Source organism: Rhinoderma darwinii, chromosome 5, assembly GCF_050947455.1.
Source record: "Rhinoderma darwinii isolate aRhiDar2 chromosome 5, aRhiDar2.hap1, whole genome shotgun sequence".
Taxonomy (NCBI): Eukaryota; Metazoa; Chordata; class Amphibia; order Anura; family Rhinodermatidae; genus Rhinoderma; species Rhinoderma darwinii.
The window spans coordinates 28,068,019-28,093,389 of NC_134691.1; the positions used below are offsets into that span (position 1 = coordinate 28,068,019).

A 25,371-nucleotide genomic window follows, 5' to 3' on the forward strand; every position below is an offset into this window, starting at 1 on the left:
TACTGTACAATACATTCCCTCTTCATGCTACACAGGTTTAATGTGCCTACCACGCAGGACACTTGAGAAGATTGCAAATCAAGCCGCTTGAGGCCAATAGTTTCAGGTCTGTCAGAAGCAAACAAGGATCCGACAAGTTGGCGTTTTCAGGCTCTGTTCACATCTACATCGTACATTGGATACCAACGATGACTTGTTGACCCCCATGTGAACAGAGCTTAACATACACTATTCCCCCCCCCCCTTTTTTTTTTTCTTTGAAAAAAGCGCCTACTGGACTCCTGAAGCGGTCACATGTTTTTTTTTAGGAAAAATGGAGGATAGTGGGGAGAAAGTGCAGGAACAAGAAGGATTATAAGATGTGTATCACGTGGTGATGGGCAATACAATTGAAACACCGCTGTCTCTCTGATTTACCAATTATAACATGAAGTCCCCACGGTCAATCTCCAGGACAGAATGTGTTCCCTTTTTATACTTGTATACTAAAATATATATCTCTTAATACTTTTTTATTTTTTATTTATGTGCCTCCCTGTTTCTCTTCTCCACTGTCAAGCTACATTTTCAACCAACTGGTGATGGGTCTTCAATGTGGGCACCACATAAATAAAATGGGAGGGATATGATATTTCCAAAACTATGCTGAGTTACTCTGTAAGGTTGGGGACTTGAACGTACTATGTGTGGGTTGCCCCTTTTCTATATACTGTGTATATATAACTCACAAGCCATGTTGGGCTCTGTTCCCTTGGGACCACCAGCGATGATGAGAAATGGTATGTGGGCATATTATTTTTTTTCTTTCTAGGCTCTGATATCTTGAATTTATCTAGAAGGACTAGTATATTGTTTGTGAACCTTGTTGTGGTTGAGTCATGTTATTCTGTCAAATTGGGTCAACCAAAGGGCTCGCTAATCCTTTGGTGGCCCAGTTCCGACATGTCCAAACTTAAGTGTTCTGGTTTTTGAAGAACCCGAAGTATGAGTCTACTTTGGAGGGCTTTAAATGGTATTAATGGCGTTCTTGTTAGCTCTTCTACCTAACATCAATGAGGTCGTAGGTTCAAATCCAGCCAGTGCCTGATCTACATGGATATTATATGTTTCTCTTGTGTTTGAAACGGCCTCCTCCAAAAATGGCTCATAATAAGGAGCAATAAATGCACAGCAGATGGTATCAGAGAGACTTAGATTTCATCGTGCAATTTTCATGTGTCTATTATATCCTAATGCTGTAAGGATAAATAAAATGGGATAAGCAGCGATTCTTGTGAAAGGCTAAACTGACGTCCGCAATAACTCAAATTTTCTTGCCAGGATTTTGTTTAACTTTCCTTACTCTACGTGCCTGGAGTACTACACAGCTCCAAAGTTCTCTCCACAGTTCTGGTGTAATGCAGTAAGCTCTAAATGGGATGTATTAAACATGGTTAACACATAGAATACTAAAGAGGTGAATGGGCAGGGGATGCAATTTTCTTAAAGCCTTCATGAAACTGGGTACTCCACCACCCTGCCCTATGACACACACTATGCTATGATAGGACCATGAGATCCAGCCAAAAAGCTGACAATTGAGTGGGACACTTTCTGCTCCACTTTCAGCTAGAGATGAGTAAATCTTTAAAAATTTCATGCAATATTTGTGGAAAAATCTCAAACCTGCCAAGTTGATTCGAACATCACTGCAGCTGACAGTCTTATAGCTGATATAAAGGTTTGCTCGATGTTATTGTTTAGACCAGGGGTCTCAAACTCGGCCGGGTAAGTGGGCCGCATATAGAAAAAATGGGAAGTTGACGGGCCGCATTACTTTCAAATTTGATACAATACAAAATTATTGTTAATCAATTAGTTATTTGAACTACTATAATACTACATTACTATAATAATAGCGCTAGGTTTAAAATTTGAGATATTTCTCCACGTGCTTATTTCAACAATCCAGCTTTCCAGTTTAAGTGTCGCTAAATGCAGTCCGACGGCTCCGTTAGCACACATGTCAAGATTGGGCAGCCCCTTTTTAGATAGTGCCGCAGTGCCCTCTGTGGATGCTGCCGCAGTGCCCTCTGTGGATGCTGCCGCAGTGCCCTCTGTGGATGGTCCCGCAGTGCCCTCTGTGGATAATGCAACACACGCCTAGATAAGGCCACAGTGCCCTCTGTAGATAAGGCCACAGTGCCCTCTGTAGATAAGGCCACAGTGCCCTCTGTAGATAAGGCCACAGTGCCCTCTGTAGATAAGGCCACAGTGCCCTCTGTAGATAAGGCCACAGTGCCCTCTGTAGATAAGGCCACAGTGCCCTCTGTAGATAAGGCCACAGTGCCCTCTGTAGAGAAGGCCACAGTGCCCTCTGTAGAGAAGGCCACAGTGCCCTCTGTAGAGAAGGCCACAGTGCCCTCTGTAGAGAAGGCCACAGTGCCCCCTGTAGAGAAGGCCACAGTGCCCCCTGTAGAGAAGGCCACAGTGCCCCCTGTAGAGAAGGCCACATTGCCCCCTGTAGAGAAGGCCACAGTGCCCCCTGTAGAGAAGGCCACAGTGCCCCCTGTAGAGAAGGCCACAGTGCCCCCTGTAGAGAAGGCCACAGTGCCCCCTGTAGAGAAGGCCACAGTGCCCCCTGTAGAGAAGGCCACAGTGCCCCCTGTAGAGAAGGCCACAGTGCCCCCTGTAGAGAAGGCCACAGTGCCCCCTGTAGAGAAGGCCACAGTGCCCCCTGTAGAGAAGGCCACAGTGCCCCCTGTAGAGAAGGCCACAGTGCCCCCTGTAGAGCAGGCCACAGTGCCCCCTGTAGAGCAGGCCACAGTGCCCCCTGTAGAGCAGGCCACAGTGCCCCCTGTAGAGCAGGCCACAGTGCCCCCTGTAGAGCAGGCCACAGTGCCCCCTGTAGAGCAGGCCACAGTGCCCCCTGTAGAGCAGGCCACAGTGCCCCCTGTAGAGCAGGCCACAGTGCCCCCTGTAGAGCAGGCCACAGTGCCCCCTGTAGAGCAGGCCACAGTGCCCCCTGTAGAGCAGGCCACAGTGCCCCCTGTAGAGCAGGCCACAGTGCCCCCTGTAGAGAAGGCCACAGTGCCCCCTGTAGAGAAGGCCACAGTGCCCCCTGTAGAGAAGGCCACAGTGCCCCCTGTAGAGAAGGCCACAGTGCCCCCTGTAGAGAAGGCCACAGTGCCCCCTGTAGAGAAGGCCACAGTGCCCCCTGTAGAGAAGGCCACAGTGCCCCCTGTAGAGAAGGCCACAGTGCCCCCTGTAGAGAAGGCCACAGTGCCCCCTGTAGAGAAGGCCACAGTGCCCCCTGTAGAGAAGGCCACAGTGCCCCCTGTAGAGAAGGCCACAGTGCCCCCTGTAGAGAAGGCCACAGTGCCCCCTGTAGAGAAGGCCACAGTGCCCCCTGTAGAGAAGGCCACAGTGCCCCCTGTAGAGAAGGCCACAGTGCCCCCTGTAGAGAAGGCCACAGTGCCCCCTGTAGAGAAGGCCACAGTGCCCCCTGTAGAGAAGGCCACAGTGCCCCCTGTAGAGAAGGCCACAGTGCCCCCTGTAGAGAAGGCCACAGTGCCCCCTGTAGAGAAGGCCACAGTGCCCCCTGTAGAGAAGGCCACAGTGCCCCCTGTAGAGAAGGCCACAGTGCCCCCTGTAGAGAAGGCCACAGTGCCCCCTGTAGAGAAGGCCACAGTGCCCCCTGTAGAGAAGGCCACAGTGCCCCCTGTAGAGAAGGCCACAGTGCCCCCTGTAGAGAAGGCCACAGAGCCCCCTGTAGAGAAGGCCACAGAGCCCCCTGTAGAGAAGGCCACAGAGCCCCCTGTAGAGAAGGCCACAGAGCCCCCTGTAGAGAAGGCCACAGTGCCCCCTGTAGAGAAGGCCACAGAGCCCCCTGTAGAGAAGGCCACAGAGCCCCCTGTAGAGAAGGCCACAGAGCCCCCTGTAGAGAAGGCCACAGAGCCCCCTGTAGAGAATGCCAGTGCCCTCTGTAGAGGCTGCCCCAGTGCCCTCTGTAGAGGCTGCCCCAGTGCCCTCTGTAGAGGCTGCCCCAGTGCCCTCTGTAGAGGCTGCCCCAGTGATGTCAGGGGCTTGCTCAGAGCTGGAGTCCCAGAGCAGAGCCGCTTCTGGCACTCTGCCTGGGATTCCAGCTCTGCTCCTGACATCACTGTCCATATATGGACAGAGATGTCAGGGGCAACCCCAGAGCTGGAGTCCCAGGCAGAGCGCTGGTAGGCTCTTCCTGGGACTCCAGCTGTGCTCCTGACCTCACTGGGACTCCTGCTCTGGGAAAGCCCCTGACATCATTGTCGATGTATGGACAGCGATGTCAGAGGCTTCCCCAGAGTCCCGGAGCAGAGCTGATAATAGCGCTCTGCCCGGGACTCCGCTCTGGGGAAGACCCTGACACACTGTCCATATATGGGCAGCGATGTCAGGGAATTCCACAGAGTCCCGGAGCAGAGCCGACACCAGCGCTCTGCTCGGGACTCCGGCTCTGGGGAAGCCCCAGACATCGCTGTTCATATGTGGACAGCGATGGCAGGGAATTCCAGAGTCTCGGAGCAGAGCCGATACTAGCGGCTCTGTGTCCCGCGGGCTGCAGATGACAGCCCCAGGGGCCGCATGCGGCCTGCGGGCCGCGTGCTTGAGACCCCTGGTTTAGACGCTGTATGGCGTTGTTTGGGCACTGTATGACAGTATTTTTTTGTTTTTGTGTATTATTATTTTTATTAGACTTTTTTATGTCTTAGTTCAAAAATTGATATCTGGTTGATGTATATAGAGAGGGAAAGATACAGTAAAATTCCTTCTAATCCAGCACCAATGGGACCCAATTTGAACTGCATTATTAAATATTCTGGGTTCAGATGGCCATACAATATGTAAAATTGTAAAGAAACCTTCAAGAAGACAGGTCAAAGTAAAATAACACAATCTGACTAATAAAAGAACAAATGGCAGAGTCTAGACATCAGATTTCTTAAGATTTGCGTAATTTTTGGAAAACTGCTTTACTGTGCCATATGTAGGGTTCTGTTGCTGCGATCCACGATCTCCCTCCTGCAGGTCCTCCTGTTTAAAATGCCAGTTAGTGATGTGACACTTATTCTGACACATGACCGTGGAAGTCAATCATGGCATTGAACTGTGACATTACGTCCACAAGGCAGGGCCATGATTGACCACCTCTGTCAACGACATGATATCAACTTGGATATCACATCAATCTCTAGTAGTGTTAACAGAGCAATAGTGTATGTAAGCAGATCATTTTTATTTATTTTTATTTTTTTAATATACATTCTTGAAAAATGTTTTTATTTTTTATTTTTATAGATGATCTGTCAGCTCTCCTGTGTGGTGTAGTATAGGTGGTGTAGTATAGAGGATCTGTCAGCTCTCCTGTGTTGTGTAGTATAGAGGAGCTGTCAGTTCTCCTGTGTTGTGTAGTATAGAGGAGCTGTCAGTTCTCCTGTGTGGTGTAGTATAGAGGAGCTGTCAGCTCTCCTGTGTGGTGTAGTATAGAGGAGCTGTCAGCTCTCCTGTGTGGTGTAGTATAGAGGAGCTGTCAGCTCTCCTGTGTGGTGTAGTATAGAGGATCTGTCAGCTCTCCTGTGTGGTGTAGTATAGAGGATCTGTCAGCTCTCCTGTGTGGTGTAGTATAGATGATCTGTCAGCTCTCATGTGTGGTGTAGTATAGAGGATCTGTCAGCTCTCCTGTGTGGTGTAGTATAGAGGATCTGTCAGCTCTCCTGTGTGGTGTAGTATAGAGGATCTGTCAGCTCTCCTGTGTGGTGTAGTATAGAGGATCTGTCAGCTCTCCTGTGTGGTGTAGTATAGAGGATCTGTCAGCTCTCCTATGTGGTGTAGTATAGAGGATCTGTCAGCTCTCCTGTGTGGTGTAGTATAGAGGATCTGTCAGCTCTCCTGTGTGGTGTAGTATAGGTGGTGTAGTATAGAGGATCTGTCAGCTCTCCTGTGTGGTGTAGTATAGGTGGTGTAGTATAGAGGATCTGTCAGCTCTCCTGTGTGGTGTAGTATAGAGGAGCTGTCAGCTCTCCTGTGTGGTGTAGTATAGAGGAGCTGTCAGCACCCCTGTGTGGTGTAGTATAGAGGAGCTGTCAGCACCCCTGTGTGGTGTAGTATAGAGGAGCTGTCACCACCCCTGTGTGGTGTAGTATAGAGGAGCTGTCAGCACCCCTGTGTGGTGTAGTATAGAGGAGCTGTCAGCACCCCTGTGTGGTGTAGTATAGAGGAGCTGTCAGCACCCCTGTGTGGTGTAGTATAGAGGAGCTGTCAGCACCCCTGTGTGGTGTAGTATAGAGGAGCTGTCAGCACCCCTGTGTGGTGTAGTATAGAGGAGCTGTCAGCACCCCTGTGTGGTGTAGTATAGAGGAGCTGTCAGCTCTCCTGTGTGGTGTAGTATAGAGGAGCTGTCAGCTCTCCTGTGTGGTGTAGTATAGAGGATCTGTCAGCTCTCCTGTGTGGTGTAGTATAGAGGAGCTGTCAGCTCTCCTGTGTGGTGTAGTATAGAGGATCTGTCAGCTCTCCTGTGTGGTGTAGTATAGAGGATCTGTCAGCTCCCCTGTGTGGTGTAGTATAGAGGAGCTGTCAGCTCCCCTGTGTGGTGTAGTATAGAGGATCAGTCAGCTCTCCTGTGTGGTGTAGTATAGAGGAGCTGTTTGTTCTCCTGTGTGGTGTAGTATAGAGGAGCTGTCAGCTCTGCTGTGTGGTGTAGTATAGAGGAGCTGTCAGCACGCCTGTGTGGTGTAGTATAGAGGAGCTGTCAGCACCCCTGTGTGGTGTAGTATAGAGGAGCTGTCAGCTCTGCTGTGTGGTGTAGTAGAGGATCTGTCAGCTCTCCTGTGTGGTGTAGTATAGAGGAGCTGTCAGCACCCCTGTGTGGTGTAGTATAGAGGATCTGTCAGCTCTCCTGTGTGGTGTAGTATAGAGGATCTGTCAGCTCTCCTGTGTGGTGTAGTATAGAGGATCTGTCAGCTCTCCTGTGTGGTGTAGTATAGAGGATCTGTCATCTCTCCTGTGTGGTGTAGTATAGAGGAGCTGTCAGCTCTCCTGTGTGGTATATTATAGAGGATATGTCAGCTCTCCTGTGTGGTGTAGTATAGAGGAGCTGTCAGTTCTCCTGTGTGGTGTAGTATAGAGGATCTGTCAGCTCTCCTGTGTGGTGTAGTATAGAGGATCTGTCATCTCTCCTGTGTGGTGTAGTATAGAGGATCTGTCAGCTCTCCTGTGTGGTGTAGTATAGAGGAGCTGTCAGCACGCCTGTGTGGTGTAGTATAGAGGAGCTGTCAGCACCCCTGTGTGGTGTAGTATAGAGGAGCTGTCAGCACCCCTGTGTGGTGTAGTATAGAGGAGCTGTCAGCTCTGCTGTGTGGTGTAGTATAGAGGATCTGTCAGCACCCCTGTGTGGTGTAGTATAGAGGAGCTGTCAGCTCTCCTGTGTGGTGTAGTATAGAGGATCTGTCAGCTCTCCTGTGTGGTGTAGTATAGAGGATCTGTCATCTCTCCTGTGTGGTGTAGTATAGAGGAGCTGTCAGCTCTCCTGTGTGGTGTAGTATAGAGGATCTGTCAGCTCTCCTGTGTGGTGTAGTATAGAGGATCTGTCAGCTCTCCCGTGTGGTGTAGTATAGAGGAGCTGTCAGCTCTCCTGTGTGGTGTAGTATAGAGGATATGTCAGCTCTCCTGTGTGGTGTAGTATGGAGGAGCTGTTTGTTCTCCTGTGTGGTATTGTATAGGGGAGCTGTTACCTCTCCTGACATGTTTGTTTTAGTTAATACTTGTATTCTCCATAATAACAATTCTGGAGCATATTTTCATGTGCCATTCCTCTCTAATCCCTTCGGGGAATATAGGAGTAAATTGACGGCTGGCTGTTACTGTTCTAGTCAATAGGTTGTGATCTTTATATAGTCTGACGCTGTCATCGCTGATTAATGATTTGTCCGACTGTGCAGGGCACATCCTATTGACCAGGGAAATGGTAACCCCCAGTTCAGGTGACCGGTCCTCTCTCCTCCGCTCCTAGGGTTTGTCCACACGTAACGGAATTGCTGCATAAAATTTCTGCAACAAACCGCCGATATTAGCAGAAATTCCGCTGCGGAAAATCTGCACCATTTCCTGTGTTTTTTGCTGTGTTTTTCTCAATGTTGGGGGATGGTGACCTCTCCTCTGAAAAACGCAGCATTTCAGTCCACTTTCCGCAGCAGAAATTGACATGGTGCGGTGCGAAGAATACGCACCGCAGTTGAGTTTCCGCTCTGAAATTTTACGCAGCCTGTGTATGATATTTGTTAAATCTCACCCACTTTGCTGCTACTGTATTCTGCTGCGAATTTTCCGTCTGTAATTCCGGACGGAAAATACGCAGCAATTCCACTACGTGTGGACAAGCCCTTATGCTTCTGGCGTTGGGAAATTCCACATTATACTGCGGTTCTGCCGGATTATAGGACATTCTGGATTATTGGTTGCTGGACTAAACCAATGTCACAGTGTATAGTATTTGATAAGGATTTTTGCGTGTCACTTCTTTAAATGTGACTGATGTCCGATTGTCAGGAAAAGAGTCAAGTAACAATTTGCTCTATATTTTGCGTACAATCTGTCCCTTCTTTTTCCAGCCCCAGAGCCCAGGGTTATTATTACATGTCATTACTCTTGTTTCTGCCATGTTAAAGCAACTGCTGCTCCCAGGGGCATAGAAACGAACAGAGCTGAAAAGCAGGGGTTGTAAAACGGTATGAAACTTGTTTTCGCTGAGTGCGGCTTTAACGGTCGTGTTGGTTATTTGCTCAGAATGTTTCATGTCCTTTATAAATTCGATAATTGTCAGGAGCAGACACGGGGCTTGTTTAATAGTTGGAGGTTAAGAAAATGTTCCATACCTGGTAGGTTTTGAGGTTTCCTATTCCAGTCATAAACATTACTGACAATGACGATGGTCCCGGGAGGACTGAGGGGGTCAGGTTCCGTGCCAGAAAACCAATGACCGACTGATGAGCATTTTTATTATTTTTTTCCAGTATTTTGTTTTTTGTTTTTTTTATCGCTCTTGAAAAGTTGTCTCGGAGTCACATCAGTTACAGAGGGATTTGTGGGTTTCATTACTTCTGCACTTACCAGGTAAAAGAGGACTTCCAATCCTTTTGTTAAAAATGTAACCAAAGGGCACTACAAGAAACAAAATTGTCTTAGAAGTTTGTTAAAGGGTAACTAAAACTTTCGACATGTCATAGTGACCTATATAAAAATGCTATGCAATGGGGCTACACACTGTATAGTCCAGATAAAAATTCAACACCCTGACTCCAGGAAAATGTCCTCACCATCCCCAATATCAAGGAGGTTCGATGTGGTAGATGAAGTGTCAGAACTTGGTGTTTCTACTGCCGGGTCTCTCAGCCATCACATAAAGTGGTTCTGCAAAGGATGAAAGCAGACAAACATAGCGCAGACTGCAGTGTTGGAGAAAAGCTCTTGGTACTTTGTTATATACTCACAAAGTAACAGAATAAAAAGCGCTCATAAATGTATAAAATCTCCGCCAAGCCTCTCCTGCCCGACCCCGGGTTTGTCCAGCTTCTAAATACAGATTTGTGCAAACCATATGAGTGTACGTTATGTCGTAGTGACATGTCAGAAGTTTTGACTGGTGGGGTCGGAGCACTGAGACCCCCACTGATCGCTCAAACGATGCGGCAGAAGCGCTCTGATGAGCGCTGAGCCGCTTGGTATCTGATCGGCTTTTTTCGGAAAGCCGATCTAACTGTATACGGGCTCATAGACTTTCTATTGAGTCCGTACACCGTTACATCGGCTTTCCGAAAAAAGTTGATCAGAAACCAAGCGGCTCAGCGCTCATTAGTTTGAGCGGCCTGTGGGGGTCTCCGTGCTCAGACCCCACCAGTTAAAACCTCTGACATGTCACTATGACATGTCAGAAGTTTGTTGAAAGTTTAGTTACCCTTTAATTGATTTCACCCTTTGCAATGCTTGCTGATTTTGCATGTTTTTCTGCAAAGTCCATGGTAGATTTTTTTTTTTTTTTACCAGGTTTGGACTCCAAAGAGGTGTATGCAATCCTAACTCCAAGGGTGCATGTTGGCTGTCATGTAGAAATTTATATAAGGATCTTTACCTTGTGTCCAAAAAGTTCATAAAGGTGTGTGACAAAGGGCGGATTTACACGAACAACACGCGTGATTTTCACGCGCCTCGCACGGACCTCTATTAGTCTATGGGACCGTGCAGACAGTCCGTGATTTTTAAATTTTTTTAAAACTCACGACATGTCCTATATTTCTGTGTTTCTCGCTTAACACGCACCCATTGAAGTCAATGGGTGCGTGAAAATCACGCGCAGCACACGGAAGCACTTCCGTGGGACGCGCGTGATTCGCGTAACGGCAGTAAAAAGTATTAATGAAAACTGAAAAGCACCACGTGCTTTTCTGTTTACAAACATACAGAGTGTCATAATGATGGCGGCTGCGCGAAAATCACGCAGCCGCGCATCATATGGTGATGACACACGAAGCTTTTAAGTACCTTTTGCGTGCGCAAAACGCACACGCTCGTGTAAATCCTCCCTAAGGCCGAATGCACACGATGTGTATTACACACCGCGTATTCGCCCTGGTCACCATAGGGAATGTCCCCTGCAGAAAACTGCAGATAATAATAAAAAATAAAAGTTTCATACTTACCTGTAGTAATGGTGACGCATCCCTCTGATGTCCCGCATCCTGGGATAATGTTTTATCCCATGTGACCACTGTAGCCTGTGATTGGCTGCAGCAGTTACATGGGAGGAAACGTCATCCCAGGAGGCCGGCCTGGATTAAGAAGCGCAGAATTCTGTGTAAGTAAGATTTTTTTTTTTTCCCCTGAGTAGCGATATTGTACTTTATCCGCCACAAAAAAACGCAACGTCTGCTATTTGTTTTGGGTCTTATCTCCTCCTCTTTGAATTCAATGGGGAAAAAATGCAACAAAATGGCAGCGATTACGCAAATGCAATTGAAATGCTGCAGATTTAAAAAGAAAAACAAAAAAAAAAACGCAACGCAGGTATATTTCAGTTTTTTTTTTTCCTGCCTAGCATTTACGCAGCGTGTGGATGAGATTTGTTCAAATCTCATCCACTCTGCTGCTACTGTGTTATGCTGCGGATTTTCCGCAACTAAATCTGATGCGGAAAATCCACAGTATTTACGCTACGTGTGAATCCGGCCTAAAAGGGTGTTAAAACCACAGCCAAGTGCAACTGTAACTTCTGCTCCCCATATATATATATATATATATATATATATATATATATATATATATATATATATATAGATGAACAAATATATCCAGCAGCACCAGTATTGTATGGGTGCAAGCCAACGGGAGCAGACCAAAATCCCAATTCTATACGATACAAAAATCAGGCAGCACTCCGTTTTTCAAGGTGAAACAAGAGGGTACTTTATTGTCCCATAGACAGCAACGTTTCAGCTCCTTCCACTGGAGCCTTTCTCAAGCCCAGTGGAAGGAGCTGAAACGTTGCTGTCTATGGGACAATAAAGTACCCTCTTGTTTCACCTTGAAAAACGGAGTGCTGCCTGATTTTTGTATAGTGTGTGTATGTATGTGTATGTGTATCTATATATCTATATATCTATATATCTCTATCTCTCTATCCCTTTCAAAGGTGTACATAGCCTATAATAGGGTGTCTTCGAGTTATCACGTCTGACTTATTTTGTTGATGTGCCAGGGATATAGCAAAGGGAACATGTTCCCAGTGTTGGTAGATACTCTGCCTCGACCAGGGTATTTTAGAGACCGGGTTAGGGCAGCGAATCGAATCTTGGCCCCAGGTGAAGGATCCTCTCGCTGAGTTATGTACTTCAAACCTCAAGCTAGCTACTTCCTGTTGTCTTTGGGTATCGGACACCCAGAATGCTGTACACGTTGTATTATTTCATTGACCGATCTATTTGGAAAGCGCTCGAATTTCCTGCGTGTTGGTTTAAATCCCAAAAATTGCAACTGTACACTGTAAGTTTCCTATTGATTTTAGTTTTCCTTGGTTTATCAGTTTTATTTTCTTGCTCCATGTGTGAGCATGGTGGATCTCGCAGCCGATCTTGCCATCTTCCTCGTCCATGTTAGAGTGGTCATAAATATAACGCACACATTCACACGCACGCGCGCGCACACACACACACACACACACACACACTTGTTTTTGCTCTTTTTTTTTTTTTTTTCTGGATACACATCGTAACCAATTCTGGTAGATTACTAATTCTACGGGAACAAACCGGTCCAGATTCGATTCGATTGAGGCCGTGTTACCTGTTGTGTGATTTTTGTATAAACGTATGACCCTGTTAGGCCGGGTTCACACGTGGATTTGAACAAATCTTATCCACACGCTGGGTAAATAAGCGGAAAAACTGCTCAGAAATTGACGTGCAGTTTTTAAATCTGCAGCACGTCAATTGTATTTGCGTAATCGCTGCTTTTCTGTTGCAAATTTTCCCTATTGAACTTTATGGGGAGGTAAAACCCGCAGCAAATAGCAGAGGTTACGAATTTTGCATCGAAAAAGCTGAAATTCTGCCGCAAAAATCGCAACTCAGAAAAAAAATAAAAATCTTATGCTTACCCAGAATTCTGTGCTTCTTCATCCAGGCCGGGTTCCTGAAACGACATGTCATCCCATGCGAACACCGTAACCAACCACAGGTTGCAGAGGTCAAATGGGATGAAATGTCATCCCAGGAGGCCCGGCTGCTGGATGGTACAGGGATGTGTCGCCATGGCTACAGATAAGTATTACTTTTTTTTTTTTTTTTTTACGTGCAGTTTTCCGCAGCGGATATTCCGGCCATACTTTTTACTGCTGTTGCGCGGATCACGCGCGTCCCACGTAAGTGCTTCCGTGTGCTGCGCGTGATTTTCACGCACCCATTGACTTCAATGTGTGCGCGATGCGCGAGAAATGCAGAAATATAGGACATGTCGTGAGTTTTACGCAGCGAACACCCGCTGCGTAAAAATCACGGGCTTTCTGCACGGCCCCATAAACAAATATAGGTCCGTGCGAGGCGCGTGAAAATCACGCGTGTTGCACGGACGTATATCACGTTCGTGTAAATCCGCCCTTAGACACACACAAGAGCCGCTCTCAGCCAAGCCGTTCGTTCATTTCAGTGAATGATACCGCTTCTATGTATAGAGGATACATAGAAGCTGTATCGTAAAAAACAAAAATGTTGTTTTTAAGAAGTCAATAAAAAAAATAAAAAAAAAAGTTGCAATCACATAAATAGATTTAAGAAGAAAATAAATGCCTACAAAGGTTTCTATTCAAAGTGAATCTCCACCTCTTAACCATTTAGGACCAACATTCTGTGCTTTTTTAATTTCTTGATAGATATTTTTTATTTTTTTTGTGATACAGAGAAGTGCTGAAGCCTTTGCATGATGGACACTATCGGTGCACGACAGAACCCATTGATTTTATCAGGTTTTGTAGGGTTTCCGTCATGGTGTTTGTGGTGGTTTTGGCCGGATTTGTGACGGAGCCTCTAACGCAGATGCAGGGGATATAGAACTATTGTTCTGAAAAATGAGCTCTGAATGCTATAAAGATATATTAAGAAATAAATCGGCACAAAATTTTTGGAACGGGTTAAATTTTCTTAAATCTGGTGTTCAATGGCGGTCACTTTAACCACTTCCCGTCCTGCACCATACACATACAGCACTGGTGGCTTGTACTTAATGCAAAGCACCGTAAATTATCGAGCAAATTCCCATCCCGGCCATTTAACCGTGGCATCTAAGCGGTTTGATAGGGGGAGGGGACTCCCTCGGTCACCCCATCGGAAACCAACCTTTTTTTTTTAGTTAAAAATGATTACTTTTTAAATAGTTAAAACAAAAAAAGACCCGTAGATCAAAAATAACTTATTTGTTATACCAAAGGCACAAAAAAACGCAAAGAACAAAGGCGGGATTAGTACAACTCATCCTGCAAAAAAACAAGATGTCATATGGCTACATCGACAGAAAAATAAAAAATTATGGATCTCCAGATGCAGCAACAAATTATAATTTTTTTTTAAATTGTGCAATAGTGCTAAATGGTAAAATAAACTATACGTCTTTGGTATTGACACATTTTTACCGCACAGTAAACGGCAAAAAAATAATTAAAAACCAATGGCGAAACTGTTTGGTTTTTTGGCATTCCCTCCCCCAAAAAATAACATTTCATCAAAAAGTTATATGTACTCCAAAATGCTGCCATTGAAAAAACCAACTTGTCCTGCAAAAAAACAAGACCTCATACAGCTACATCGGAAAAATAAAAATGTTACGGTTCTTGGAATGTGACCAAATAAACAAAAAATAAAATATTCATTGATTACACGACCTGCACATCTGTGGGTGGCTGTGGTGACTGCTTTCTCTAGGCTCTGTATATGTGTGTCTGACATTGACTTCTGCCGTTTTATGTATATTCCCCGCTCTTGTCTTATACAGTTCTTAATGACCCCCCCTGGGACAGCACTTCTGGTTCCTGTAAGGACAGATGTTTTGAGCTTCAGGAGGCTGAACCCCCTGCCTGCCGGTGCGACAACCTCTGTAAGAGTTACAACAGTTGTTGCCAGGACTTTGACCAGCACTGCTTAAAAACAGGTACAGTATCCAAGATCACAATCGTGAACGTGGAATGGGTTTCTTTTTGTCTCTTTTTTTTTCTTGAAGAGACTATGGGCAGAATAAGTTCTCATGAGACTTACTGCTGTATTATATGTAGTTTACATAGGACTGCAGGTAAACTTAATGCATTATCTTAACTTAAAAGTTGTCCTAATGCACAAACGCTGCAGTCCTAAAGAGTTAAAAGTTCACTTGGGCAACAATTTACAAGTCTAAAATGATCATACATCCGGGCTGCCGTAGCTACCGTACAATGTCTGGGCATTGTACGGTTGCCGTGAGACCCTCCCAGTTTCCCCCCAAAAATGTTGCCTTTACATTGGAAACGTATAGTCAACTTCGCTGCTGATCCGCTCCTGAATCTTCCTGCCTCCTTTCCTGCATTACAACCTCCGTTTTCTGCTTTCCAAGATGGCTGCTGCAGTCTAAGGCTTTACCATGGAGAGTTCTTTGGAAGTCTGAGGCATGTCCCTGCCCCCTCCATTGCTATCCGATGGACCAGCACTAATGACTTAATCCCCTGTGTTGGCGCAATGTCAACGTCATCAGCGCTGGTCAATTGGATAGCAGTGGAGTGGGTAGGGGCATGCCTCAGACTTCCAACGCAGCTGTGGTGGTCATCTTGGAGAGTGAGGGGGACCGGCACACAGGAATGGGGCCGGATCATTCAGGAGCCGGGCAGCAGGTAAGTTGACTATACATTTCCATTGTATAGTTACATTTTTTTTTTTTTTTTGGACTGAAGGGTCGTTTTAAACTAATGATATGCCATAGCACTAGCTCCATGACCACATTGCTCAGAATATTTTCATGAATATTGATTATGCCCATGGGTGTAACATTGCCGTAGCAGCTGGTAATGGTGCCCAATCGCACAAGAATAATGGCAACAAGAATAATGGCATAGGTCTGTGGGAAAATTCTAATTGCCAAGATATTCCATGTTACCTATCGGCATGAAACCTGATGATTTACATAATTTAAGGGTGTAAATGCCCTACACAGGCTGTCATAAATGGCACCCATACAATAGTTTGGTTCAATAGATCCATGGGAGGTCTATTTTTGCGGCCCTAGTGTGAACCCTAAAATACTGCCGTGTGATGGATTTTCACGTCTTTCCCACCCTGTCTGGCTACATTATCTTGTATTCACACATTGAAAATAACTTCCTTTAAAGAGGCTCTGTCACCAGATTATCAAACCCCTATCTCCTATTGCATGTGATCGGCGCTGCAATGTAGATAACAGTAACGTTTTTTTTTTTTTTTTAAAACGATCATTTTTGGCCAAGTTATGAGCAATTTTATATTTATGCAAATGAGCCTTTCTAATGGACAACTGGGCGTGTGTTTTCTCTTATTTCCAACTGGGTGTGTCTTGTGTTTGTAACATCTGGGCGTGTTTACTTGTTTTACTAGCTGGGCGTTGTGAAGAGAAGTGGATGTCAGCATCATATGTCAGCATCATCCACTTCTCTTCACAACGCCCAGCTAGTAAAACAAGTAAACACGCCCAGATGTTACAAACACAAGACACGCCCAGTTGGAAATAAGAGAAAACACGCCCAGTTGTCCATTAGAAAGGCTCATTTGCATAAATATAAAATTGCTCATAACTTGGCCAAAAATGATCGTTTAAAAAAAACAAAAAAAAACGTTGCTGTTCTCTACATTGCAGTGCCGATCACATGCAATAGGAGATAGGGATTTGATAATCTGGTGACAGAGCCTCTTTAAAGAAATCTTGGCACCTAAACTAACATGTCTATTAAATACTTGTATTCCCCATGAAATAACAATTCTGGAGCATCTTTCCTTAGAACTCTACTGTACGTTGTGCCATTCCTCTGTTATTCCTCCTAGAAATTTATGAATAAATTGACTACTGGGTGTTACCATTTGGGGGGGGGGGTGTGCCTTCATTGACTGGCACTGTCCAATCAGAATTGTTCTCATGGGCAATACAAGTATTTACTAAAATAGACCTGTCAGGAGCGTGGACAGGTCCTCTGCTGTGATGCCCCAATTTTTGCCCATGACCCAAAGAATAAGTCTCAATTTTGAAATTTACACTGACCTGATGGGCATTTTCACATCATATGTCCCAACATCTAAAGCTGTACCAAGTACTGTGGCGTGACAAGCTTTGGAAGGATGAGGAGGGGATGTATTGGATGCTGAGTGGGATGTTGGCGTGGGACCTTCCCTCCCCAGCATGCAATATTTTGTTACACATTTTCTCAAACTAACCTCATGGAAAAGTTTAAGGGGGAGAAGAGGTTAATTTAAGCCAAGCATAAGTGTGGTTTGAGATTCTGAATATGGGAGGTGGTTGTGTTTAATCTGGTTGGGTTCACCACTCTCTCTAATTAAAGAAACCACTTAATAAATACACGTTAGTCTCAATGAATGTCACTTTTTATGACATTTTCACGGGAGACAGGGCACGGTGCTAACGTGTTCCTAAATCAAACAGTATTCATGTTGTTTGAGCATGTGTAAAGGGCTAATAGGACATAAGGAGATCTGTTAGGATAGACCTTGCTAAACTTACTTGTGGATTAGCCACTTATGCTTACTGTAGTCATGCCTGCTGCAGTACAATCCCGTATTGATACACCGCCGTTTCCCAGCGTCCATTGCATAGTCCCTACAAGTTGACGTAGTCTGTGCTTGTTTTTGAGCTATAGCTGAAAGTGTGGTAGTATGAAATGCAGAACATCAGCTCATTTAGACAAAAAAATTCACCTAGATTTGCCCCCCCCCCCCTAAATTTACTTACGATGCTTAACCTGTAGAGGACATTGATTAGCAGTCTGGGTAAATATGGGGACACGTTTCAATATCAACCACCATCAAAACCTTAAAACAATAAAATTTAGATGGAGATTCAGCCTCCTATCTCAACACCCAAGTCTTTGGATCGTGGTTTGAATAAAGAAGAACCTACCATTTCATACTTAAGTCTTCTGGCCTTGTTCTTCGTTTGTGGCACTCCAACAGTTTTTGCAAGGCTGCTTTAGAGATAAATTTGGTCAGCATAGGCAAGGCAGTGGTCCCAGCTTTAGTAAGCAGGCCACCATGCCGAATGCAATCCTCCCCCAGGCATAATAAAATGCTCCATCTCCAGGCACTATTATAGCAGTTATAATCTTATCTTAAGGGGCAGTATTATAGTAGTTATATTCTTGTATATAGGAGCAGTATTATAGTAGTTATATTCTTGTATATAGGAGCAGTATTATAGTAGTTATATTCTTATATATAGGAGCAGTATTATAGTAGTTATATTCTTGTATATAGGAGCAGTATTATAGTAGTTATATTCTTGTATATAGGAGCAGTATTATAGTAGTTATATTCTTGTATATAGGAGCAGTATTATAGTAGTTATATTCTTGTACATAGGAATGGTAGTATAGTAGTTATATTCTTGTACATAGGGCGGTATTATAGTAGTTATATTCTTGTATATAGGGGGCAGTATTATAGTAGTTATATTCTTGTATATAGGGGCAGTATTATAGTAGTTATATTCTTGTACATAGGTGGCTGTATTATAGTAGTTGTATTCTTGTACATAGGAGGCAGTATTATAGTAGTTATATTCTTGTATATAGGAGGCAGTATTATAGTAGTTATATTCTTGTATATAGGGGGCAGTATTACAGTAGTTATATTCTTGTATATAGGAGCAGTATAATAGTAGTTATATTCTTGTACATAGGGGGGGCAGTAGTATAGTAGTTATATTCTTGTACATAGGGGGCAGTATTATAGTAGTTATATTCTTGTATATAGGAGGCAGTATTATAGTAGTTCTATTCTTGTATATAGGAGCAGTATTATGATAGTTATATTCTTGTATATAGGGGCAGTATTATAGTAGTTATACCATACATAGGTGGCTGTATTATAGTAGACAGTATTATAATAGTTATTCTTGTATATAGGAGACAGTATTATAGTAGTTATATTCTTGTACATAGGGTTCAGTATTATAGTAGTTATATTCTTGTACATAGGGGCAGTATTATAGTAGTTATATTCTTGTATATAGGAAGCAGTATTATAGTAGTTATATTCCTGTATATAGGAGCAGTATTATAGTAGTTATATTCTTGTATATAGGAGGCAGTATTATAGTAGTTCTATTCTTGTACATAGGAGGCAGTATTATAGTGCTCCTATGTACAAGAATATAACTACTATAATACTGTCCCCTATATACAAGAATATAACTACCATAATACTGCCCCCTAAGTACAAGAATATAACTACTATAATACTGCCTCCTATATCCAAGAATATAACTACTATAATACAGCCACCTATGTACGGTATAACTACTATAATACTGCTCCTATGTACAAGAATATAACTACTATAATACTGTCCCCTATATACAAGAATATAACTACTATAATACTGCCTCCTATATACAAGAATATAACTACTATAATACAGCCACCTATGTACGGTATAACTACTATAATACTGCTCCTATGTACAAGAATATAACTACTATAATACTGTCCCCTATATACAAGAATATAACTACTATAATACTGCCCCTATGTACAAGAATATATAGTTACTATAATACTGCCTCCTATATACAAGAATATAACTACTATAATACAGCCACCTATGTATGGTATAGTAGTTATATTCTTGTACATAGGAGCAGTATTATAGTAGTTATACCATACATAGGTGGCTGTATTCTAGTAGTTATATTTTTGTATATAGGAGGCAGTATTCTAGTAGTTATATTCTTGTACATAGGGGGCAGTATTATAGTAGTTATATTCTTGTACATAGGTAGCAGTATTATAGTAGTTATATTCTTATATATAGGGGCAGTATTATAGTAGTTATATTCTTGTATATAAGGGGCAGTATTATAGTAGTTATATTCTTGTATATAGGGGGCACTATTATAGTAGTTATATTCTTGTATATATTAGCAGTATTATAGTAGTTATATTCTTGTACGTAGGGAGCAGTATTATAGTTATGTTCTCATTCATAGGGGTCAATGTTACAATATTTCTTGTTGGTGTAATATACTTTTGTCAGGTCAACAGCTGGATTGTCACACATCTTTGTCGAAATACTCAGTTTTCTCTTCTTTCCCCAAAATAATTTAAAAAATCCTATATTGTACTGTAAATATTCATGGCATGAGCCAGTAGAACTCTAATATGTGTAAATGGGAATCTAGATTTAGATTCCCATTTTTTTTAGATTCTTTTTTTTCCTTCTCAGGACGTGGCTGGAGCTGTAAGGATAGGTGTGGTGAGGCTCGGAATGACGACAGCGCTTGTTATTGCTCTGATGATTGCTTGGCCAAAGGCGACTGCTGTACTGACTATCAGATAATGTGTAAAGGTAAGTGACTTCTTGTTTTTAGTCATGGGCCATTATTCGAGGTTGTCAAAAAAAAACCTGAATTAACGTTCTTTCAATAATTATTGTTTAGTTACAATATTATAATATAATTTCATAATCTTAGTAGACCTCATATGGAAACGTACAGAGGCTTTTTCTGTCTGGATCGTATGGAATCCAAGAGGCAAAAAAAATTGGGCCATGTTTTATCCAATGCCTTATTAAGGAGGCATTGTTTCTATAAAAGAATACCTCCGAGATCCAGTGTTGTGTGTGTATACACCATACGTTGGCACACGGAGAGCTTACGTCTCCATAGGGACCCTGCGTTCTTCTATACAGGCTTCATGCTTATGGCTCTGCTGTATACTCGAGGCCTAATATAACATTTTGACCACTCTAGTAGATGCTGGTTTTTGTGTTTTTTTTTTTTAATCTCCTTTTTTCTTTCTAAATATTTTTGACTTTTTAGGTGGAACTCGTTGGGTGGATGAGGATTGTGAAGAAATGAAACATCCGGAATGCCCTGCAGGGTAAATGGCATTTTTTTTTTTTTTTTTTAACCTTTTATAAAGCGCAAATATTTTATGATATTTGTATTTTATTTTCTCCTTGCTTACATTACTGCTTGCTCTGGAATTCCTATGGTAGCTAGAACACGATAGTGGAAGTCACATGACACTATGTCCATGCCGAGCTAGGCTGGGTTCACGCCAACAGAGGAGCAGAACAAGGGAAAAACCGGAAGCACCTGTTTCGTTGCTCCATGGACACCGGGTGGTCAACGGAACCAATTTTACTTTAATGGGTATTGTCGGGGTGCACATGGTTTTACAGGACGCTGGCAAAAAAAACCACCTCATAAATAGATCTGCGAAGAGTGGTGCTGTGACCAGAAAAAAACAGCCATGTTTTTCTAACCTCATTAGACCCCTTTAATTTTCTTAGGTTTGTTCGTCCTCCTTTGATCATCTTCTCAGTTGATGGATTTCGTGCTTCATATATGAAGGAAGGAAACAAAGTTCTGCCCAATATATACAAGCTGAGTAAGTCTGATAAATGTAATATTTTCAGTTGTTTGTCATTATCAGATAACTTTTCGTGGCTGCTGTTTGGTTTTATTGTAGTTTATGCTGTTTCCAAAGAAAACACATAGGCAGCCAAAGGTTCTTGATGTAACATCTACTGCTACTGCCGATGTATCACTATGACAGGCTCCTTTTAAAATAGTGTACTTATATTATTCACAAAGCTGAGCTACTGGGTACAATTGTTCTCGCTAAATGGCCCCCAATGTGCAAATCCGAGGGGACAAAGGAAGCAAATTTCGTCTCTGCTACCGTTCATGGGACTCGCGTGCCACCACTTACATTTGTTTCATAGCTGACTTTTGGACTGGACTGGCACTTTTGGAGAATGTTTTTCTACTTAAAGGAGTTTTCCAGTCGTTAAAAATTGATCGCCTATCCTCAGGATAGGCCATCAATAGCTGATCGATTGGGGTCCGACTCCTGGGACCACCGCTGATCATCTGAATTTCATTGAAGTGATTAAGAGCGAAGGCTGCAATACCTGTGACTTGCCGCTATATCCGTGTCAATGATTCACAGTGAGCAAGAAGAAATGAAGGGGAAGCAGCGCTCATACGATTGCTGCACCCCCTTCAAAACAGCTGATCGGTGGGGGTCCCGGAAGTCCGACCCCGACCGACCAGCTATTGATGGCCTATCCCGAGGACAGGCCATCAATTTTTAGTGACCGGATAACCTCTTTTAAGTGTATCAGGGCATCTATAATGTAAAGGCGTCTATCTTGGTGACAGATTTATATTAGTACCTACTGATTTGTTTTTTTACTCACTGAATTTTATTCTGCTTGTCCCCACAGGAATGGGTTTGGGGGAAGTTGAGGCTTAGGTCTCGTTCACATCAGCATCAGGATTTCGTTAGACTTTTCTGTCAGGAGAACTGATGAATGGAAAGGCAAATGGAAACCATAGTTTCCGTATTTGAATGGTATTGCTTCCGTTGCAAATAGTTTCTGTTTTGTAAAGTTTCCTTCTTTTTTTTTTTTTTTCGTAGACTACACTGTTTCCACTTAAAAAAAAAACGGAGACCATACGGAACGGAAGCCATTTGCAACGCAAGCATTACCATTTAAATCAATGATCATGCAAACGGAAGCTATGGTTTCCGTTTGGCTTTCCGTTCAAGCGTTTCTCAGACGGAAAGTTATAACTGAGCCCTTGAACGGAACCTGATGCTGATGTGAACGAGGCCTTAAAGTGACCACTACTCTGAACACAACTGTATGTTTTTTATTTTATTTATAAATGATCCAATTTCTCCATTTTCTCTATGGTAGCAGTGCTATAGCTATAACGGGGCCCCCATGACCGAGAGGGCCAAAAGGTCTCTCTGCCACATAAGAGGACCATAGTATTATAAATCACATGCGGCTGTGCTTACACCCATACATAACTAAATGTAAGGTGGACTTGCATTTTAATACAATATTTTCTTCTGTATAAAAAATTAGCTCCATTTCTAGCATTTTCCCAATCCAGTTCTATCCAAGTGATGATGATGATGGTGATTATTATTATGTACATTTTCAGAACGCCGTAAATAAAAATATTTTGTGCGATGTAATAATGAGAATACATTTCATGATTATTTTAATTAGGAACATGTGGAACACATACGCCTTATATGAGACCCGTGTACCCTACAAAAACGTTCCCGAACTTGTATACGCTGGCAACGGTAAATGTTAATGATGATTATTATTATTATTTTACTCATTATTAAGTAAAGGACTTGTGACAAATGTAGCAATCAAAGGAAATGGTCAGCTGCTTAGCGGTAAAATACTTTTCAAAATGTTTTCCTACCTAAGAAAAAAATAGTTAAAAAAAATAATTGAGCTTTACGGCAATACAGGACAAATGAAATCGGAGCTCAGTTTCCTAAAAGAATAGGAGAAAGCCAATTAGATGACACTTCTGATTTAAAAAAAATATATTATTTATTTTGCTTTGCATAGCCCCTTTTCGATTTTTGCATTTTTTATTTCTCAATTTATCCATTCCATCAAATATTCTGAGATATTTTACAATCTCATACCAGTTGTTACAACTAAGAAAATTTAGAGTTTTTGCAATTTGTGACTTTTTGAAAATCGTTTTATTTCTTTTTTATTTAAGGGGCTCTATCCAGAATCGCATGGGATTGTTGGTAATTCTATGTACGATCCAGTATTTGATGCCAACTTCAGCCTTCGCTCACGAGAGAAATTTAATCACAGATGGTGGGGTGGGCAACCAGTAAGTAATAAACCACGTACAATCTTGACAATGAGCGTCCATATACGAAATAAATGTGTGGTGTATATAGATATATATTAAAAAATACTGCTCTCTGTTGCGTTACATAGGTTGAAAAAGACTCTGGTGCATCAAGTACAACCTTTCTCCATCAATTATATGTCATTTTAACCCTCAATGCAATTTGTCAGTAACTTAACGGCTGGCCCTTTTTTAAGTGCTGACCTGTTATTTGCCGTCACTACCTCTTGGGGTAGGGCATTTCATAGTTTGACTACTCTAACTGTAAAGAACCCTTTCCTATATTGTGAGCTCTCATTGATCTGATAGCTGTCCTTCACAAAGTATAGCTCTCTTTAGAGGGCTACAACCTGACTAGTGTAATATTTGGACAGAACATGACCTCCATGTGTTCCTCTACACAACATTATTATATTCTGTGGCTTGACATCATAAAGATTGGGAACCAGGAGTCACACGTTCTTTACGTTTCTTTTCAGCTATGGATTACGGCTGATAAACAAGGGGTGAAGGCAGCCACGTTCTTCTGGCCCGTGTAAGTGCTCTTTACACTCCTGCATAATTATTGAGATAGACTTTGGCCATTTAAGACCAAAATATAGCCACATTTTAGCCACTCTGACCCCCTGCGTAGCTACTGAACCGAACTTAAATCACCCTAGAACTGTTAATTGTCCAATTGTCACCTTTATACGACAGATGGCCATGTTATGGCTACCTGGAAATGGCCTCACATAGAGGAATATACAATTTTAAAACTTGGTGGAGGGGAGAATTATCAAAACTAGTGCAGAAGAAAAATGGAGCAGGTGATTATATCAACCAATCAGATTCCATCTGCTATTTTCAAGAGGCCTTTGGGAAATTAGATTTTTGCTTGCCGTAACTGTTGCCATTCTTGTTCTAGAATGATCACTCAACAGCGTAGAATAATGACCGTTCTACAGTGGCTGCATTTACCTGACAATGAAAGGTATGTTACAACATAGCGGTTCCTATTCATTTTGAGGGAATGTGCTCGTCTGACCATGTTCATGTGATAATATCCTGTAGAAGGTTTTTAGACAAAGTTTGCTTACTTATTATAATTTTTTTTCCTCCCCTTATCTGAGTAAACCAAGCCATTTTTCAAAGGGTACAACCTTGATGAAATGCTCACTCCATATAAGTCTATTGCTTTTATGCAATGCTATAATTGAGTTCAATGTTTAAACCAGGGGTCTCAAACAAGCGGCCTGCGGGCTGGATGCAGTCCCTGAGGCTGTCATCTGCTGCCCACGGGGCACTGTAGCTCCCTCGGGAGAGGAGAGATCAGGCCGAAGGAAGAGTGAGTCGGCACTCCTTCATGATGCAGTCTCTTTCCTGTGCTGGATCGTTGGTGGTAGGTGAGCAATGGCCACACAGCCCCCTATAGATGGCTCCATTGGGACTAGCTCTAGGAGTGTAATCTCCAGCCAGAGCATTGCAGGCACTCTGGCTGTGGTTTCCTCTGCTGGAGGAGCCCCTGAAGTCACTGTCCCTATATGGACAGTAATGTCAGGTGTTTCCCCAGTGTCGGAGTCCCAGAGAAAAGCCTATACTAGTGCTCTGCTCCGGGACTCCTGCTCTGGGGAAGCCCCTAACCTCACTGGCAATATATGGTCAGTGATGTCTGACTGGGACTCCAGCTCTGCTCCTGAGTGCTATAAGCGGCTTTGCCCCAGGACTCTGGCTGGGGAAGCCCTTAACATCACTGTCCCATGTGTCAGGAGCTTCCCCAGAGTTCTGGAACAGAGCCTATACTAGTACTCTGCTCTGGGACTCCGGCTCTGGGGTTGCCCTGACATTACATTCCGGTCCAGGAAGATCCCCATAGACTGTAACGTCGGGGGCTCCTCCAGCATAGGAATCCCTAGCCTACGCCTG

General features: G+C 43.2%; 1 protein-coding gene across 10 annotated transcripts in view; it reads left to right on the top strand.

Moving 5' to 3' along the window:
* ENPP2 (ectonucleotide pyrophosphatase/phosphodiesterase 2) overlaps nucleotides 1-25,371 on the top strand; it is a 129,718-nt gene that overhangs the window by 58,266 nt on the left and 46,081 nt on the right. For all 10 annotated transcript variants that reach the window (XM_075825789.1, XM_075825788.1, XM_075825791.1 and 7 more), the window contains exons 3-10: nucleotides 14,545-14,700; nucleotides 19,998-20,120; nucleotides 20,593-20,653; nucleotides 21,069-21,166; nucleotides 22,806-22,885; nucleotides 23,326-23,445; nucleotides 23,946-24,001; nucleotides 24,374-24,439. In XM_075825789.1, the coding sequence (XP_075681904.1) occupies nucleotides 14,545-14,700; nucleotides 19,998-20,120; nucleotides 20,593-20,653; nucleotides 21,069-21,166; nucleotides 22,806-22,885; nucleotides 23,326-23,445; nucleotides 23,946-24,001; nucleotides 24,374-24,439 (760 nt within the window). The remainder of the gene's footprint in view (nucleotides 1-14,544; nucleotides 14,701-19,997; nucleotides 20,121-20,592; nucleotides 20,654-21,068; nucleotides 21,167-22,805; nucleotides 22,886-23,325; nucleotides 23,446-23,945; nucleotides 24,002-24,373; nucleotides 24,440-25,371) is intronic.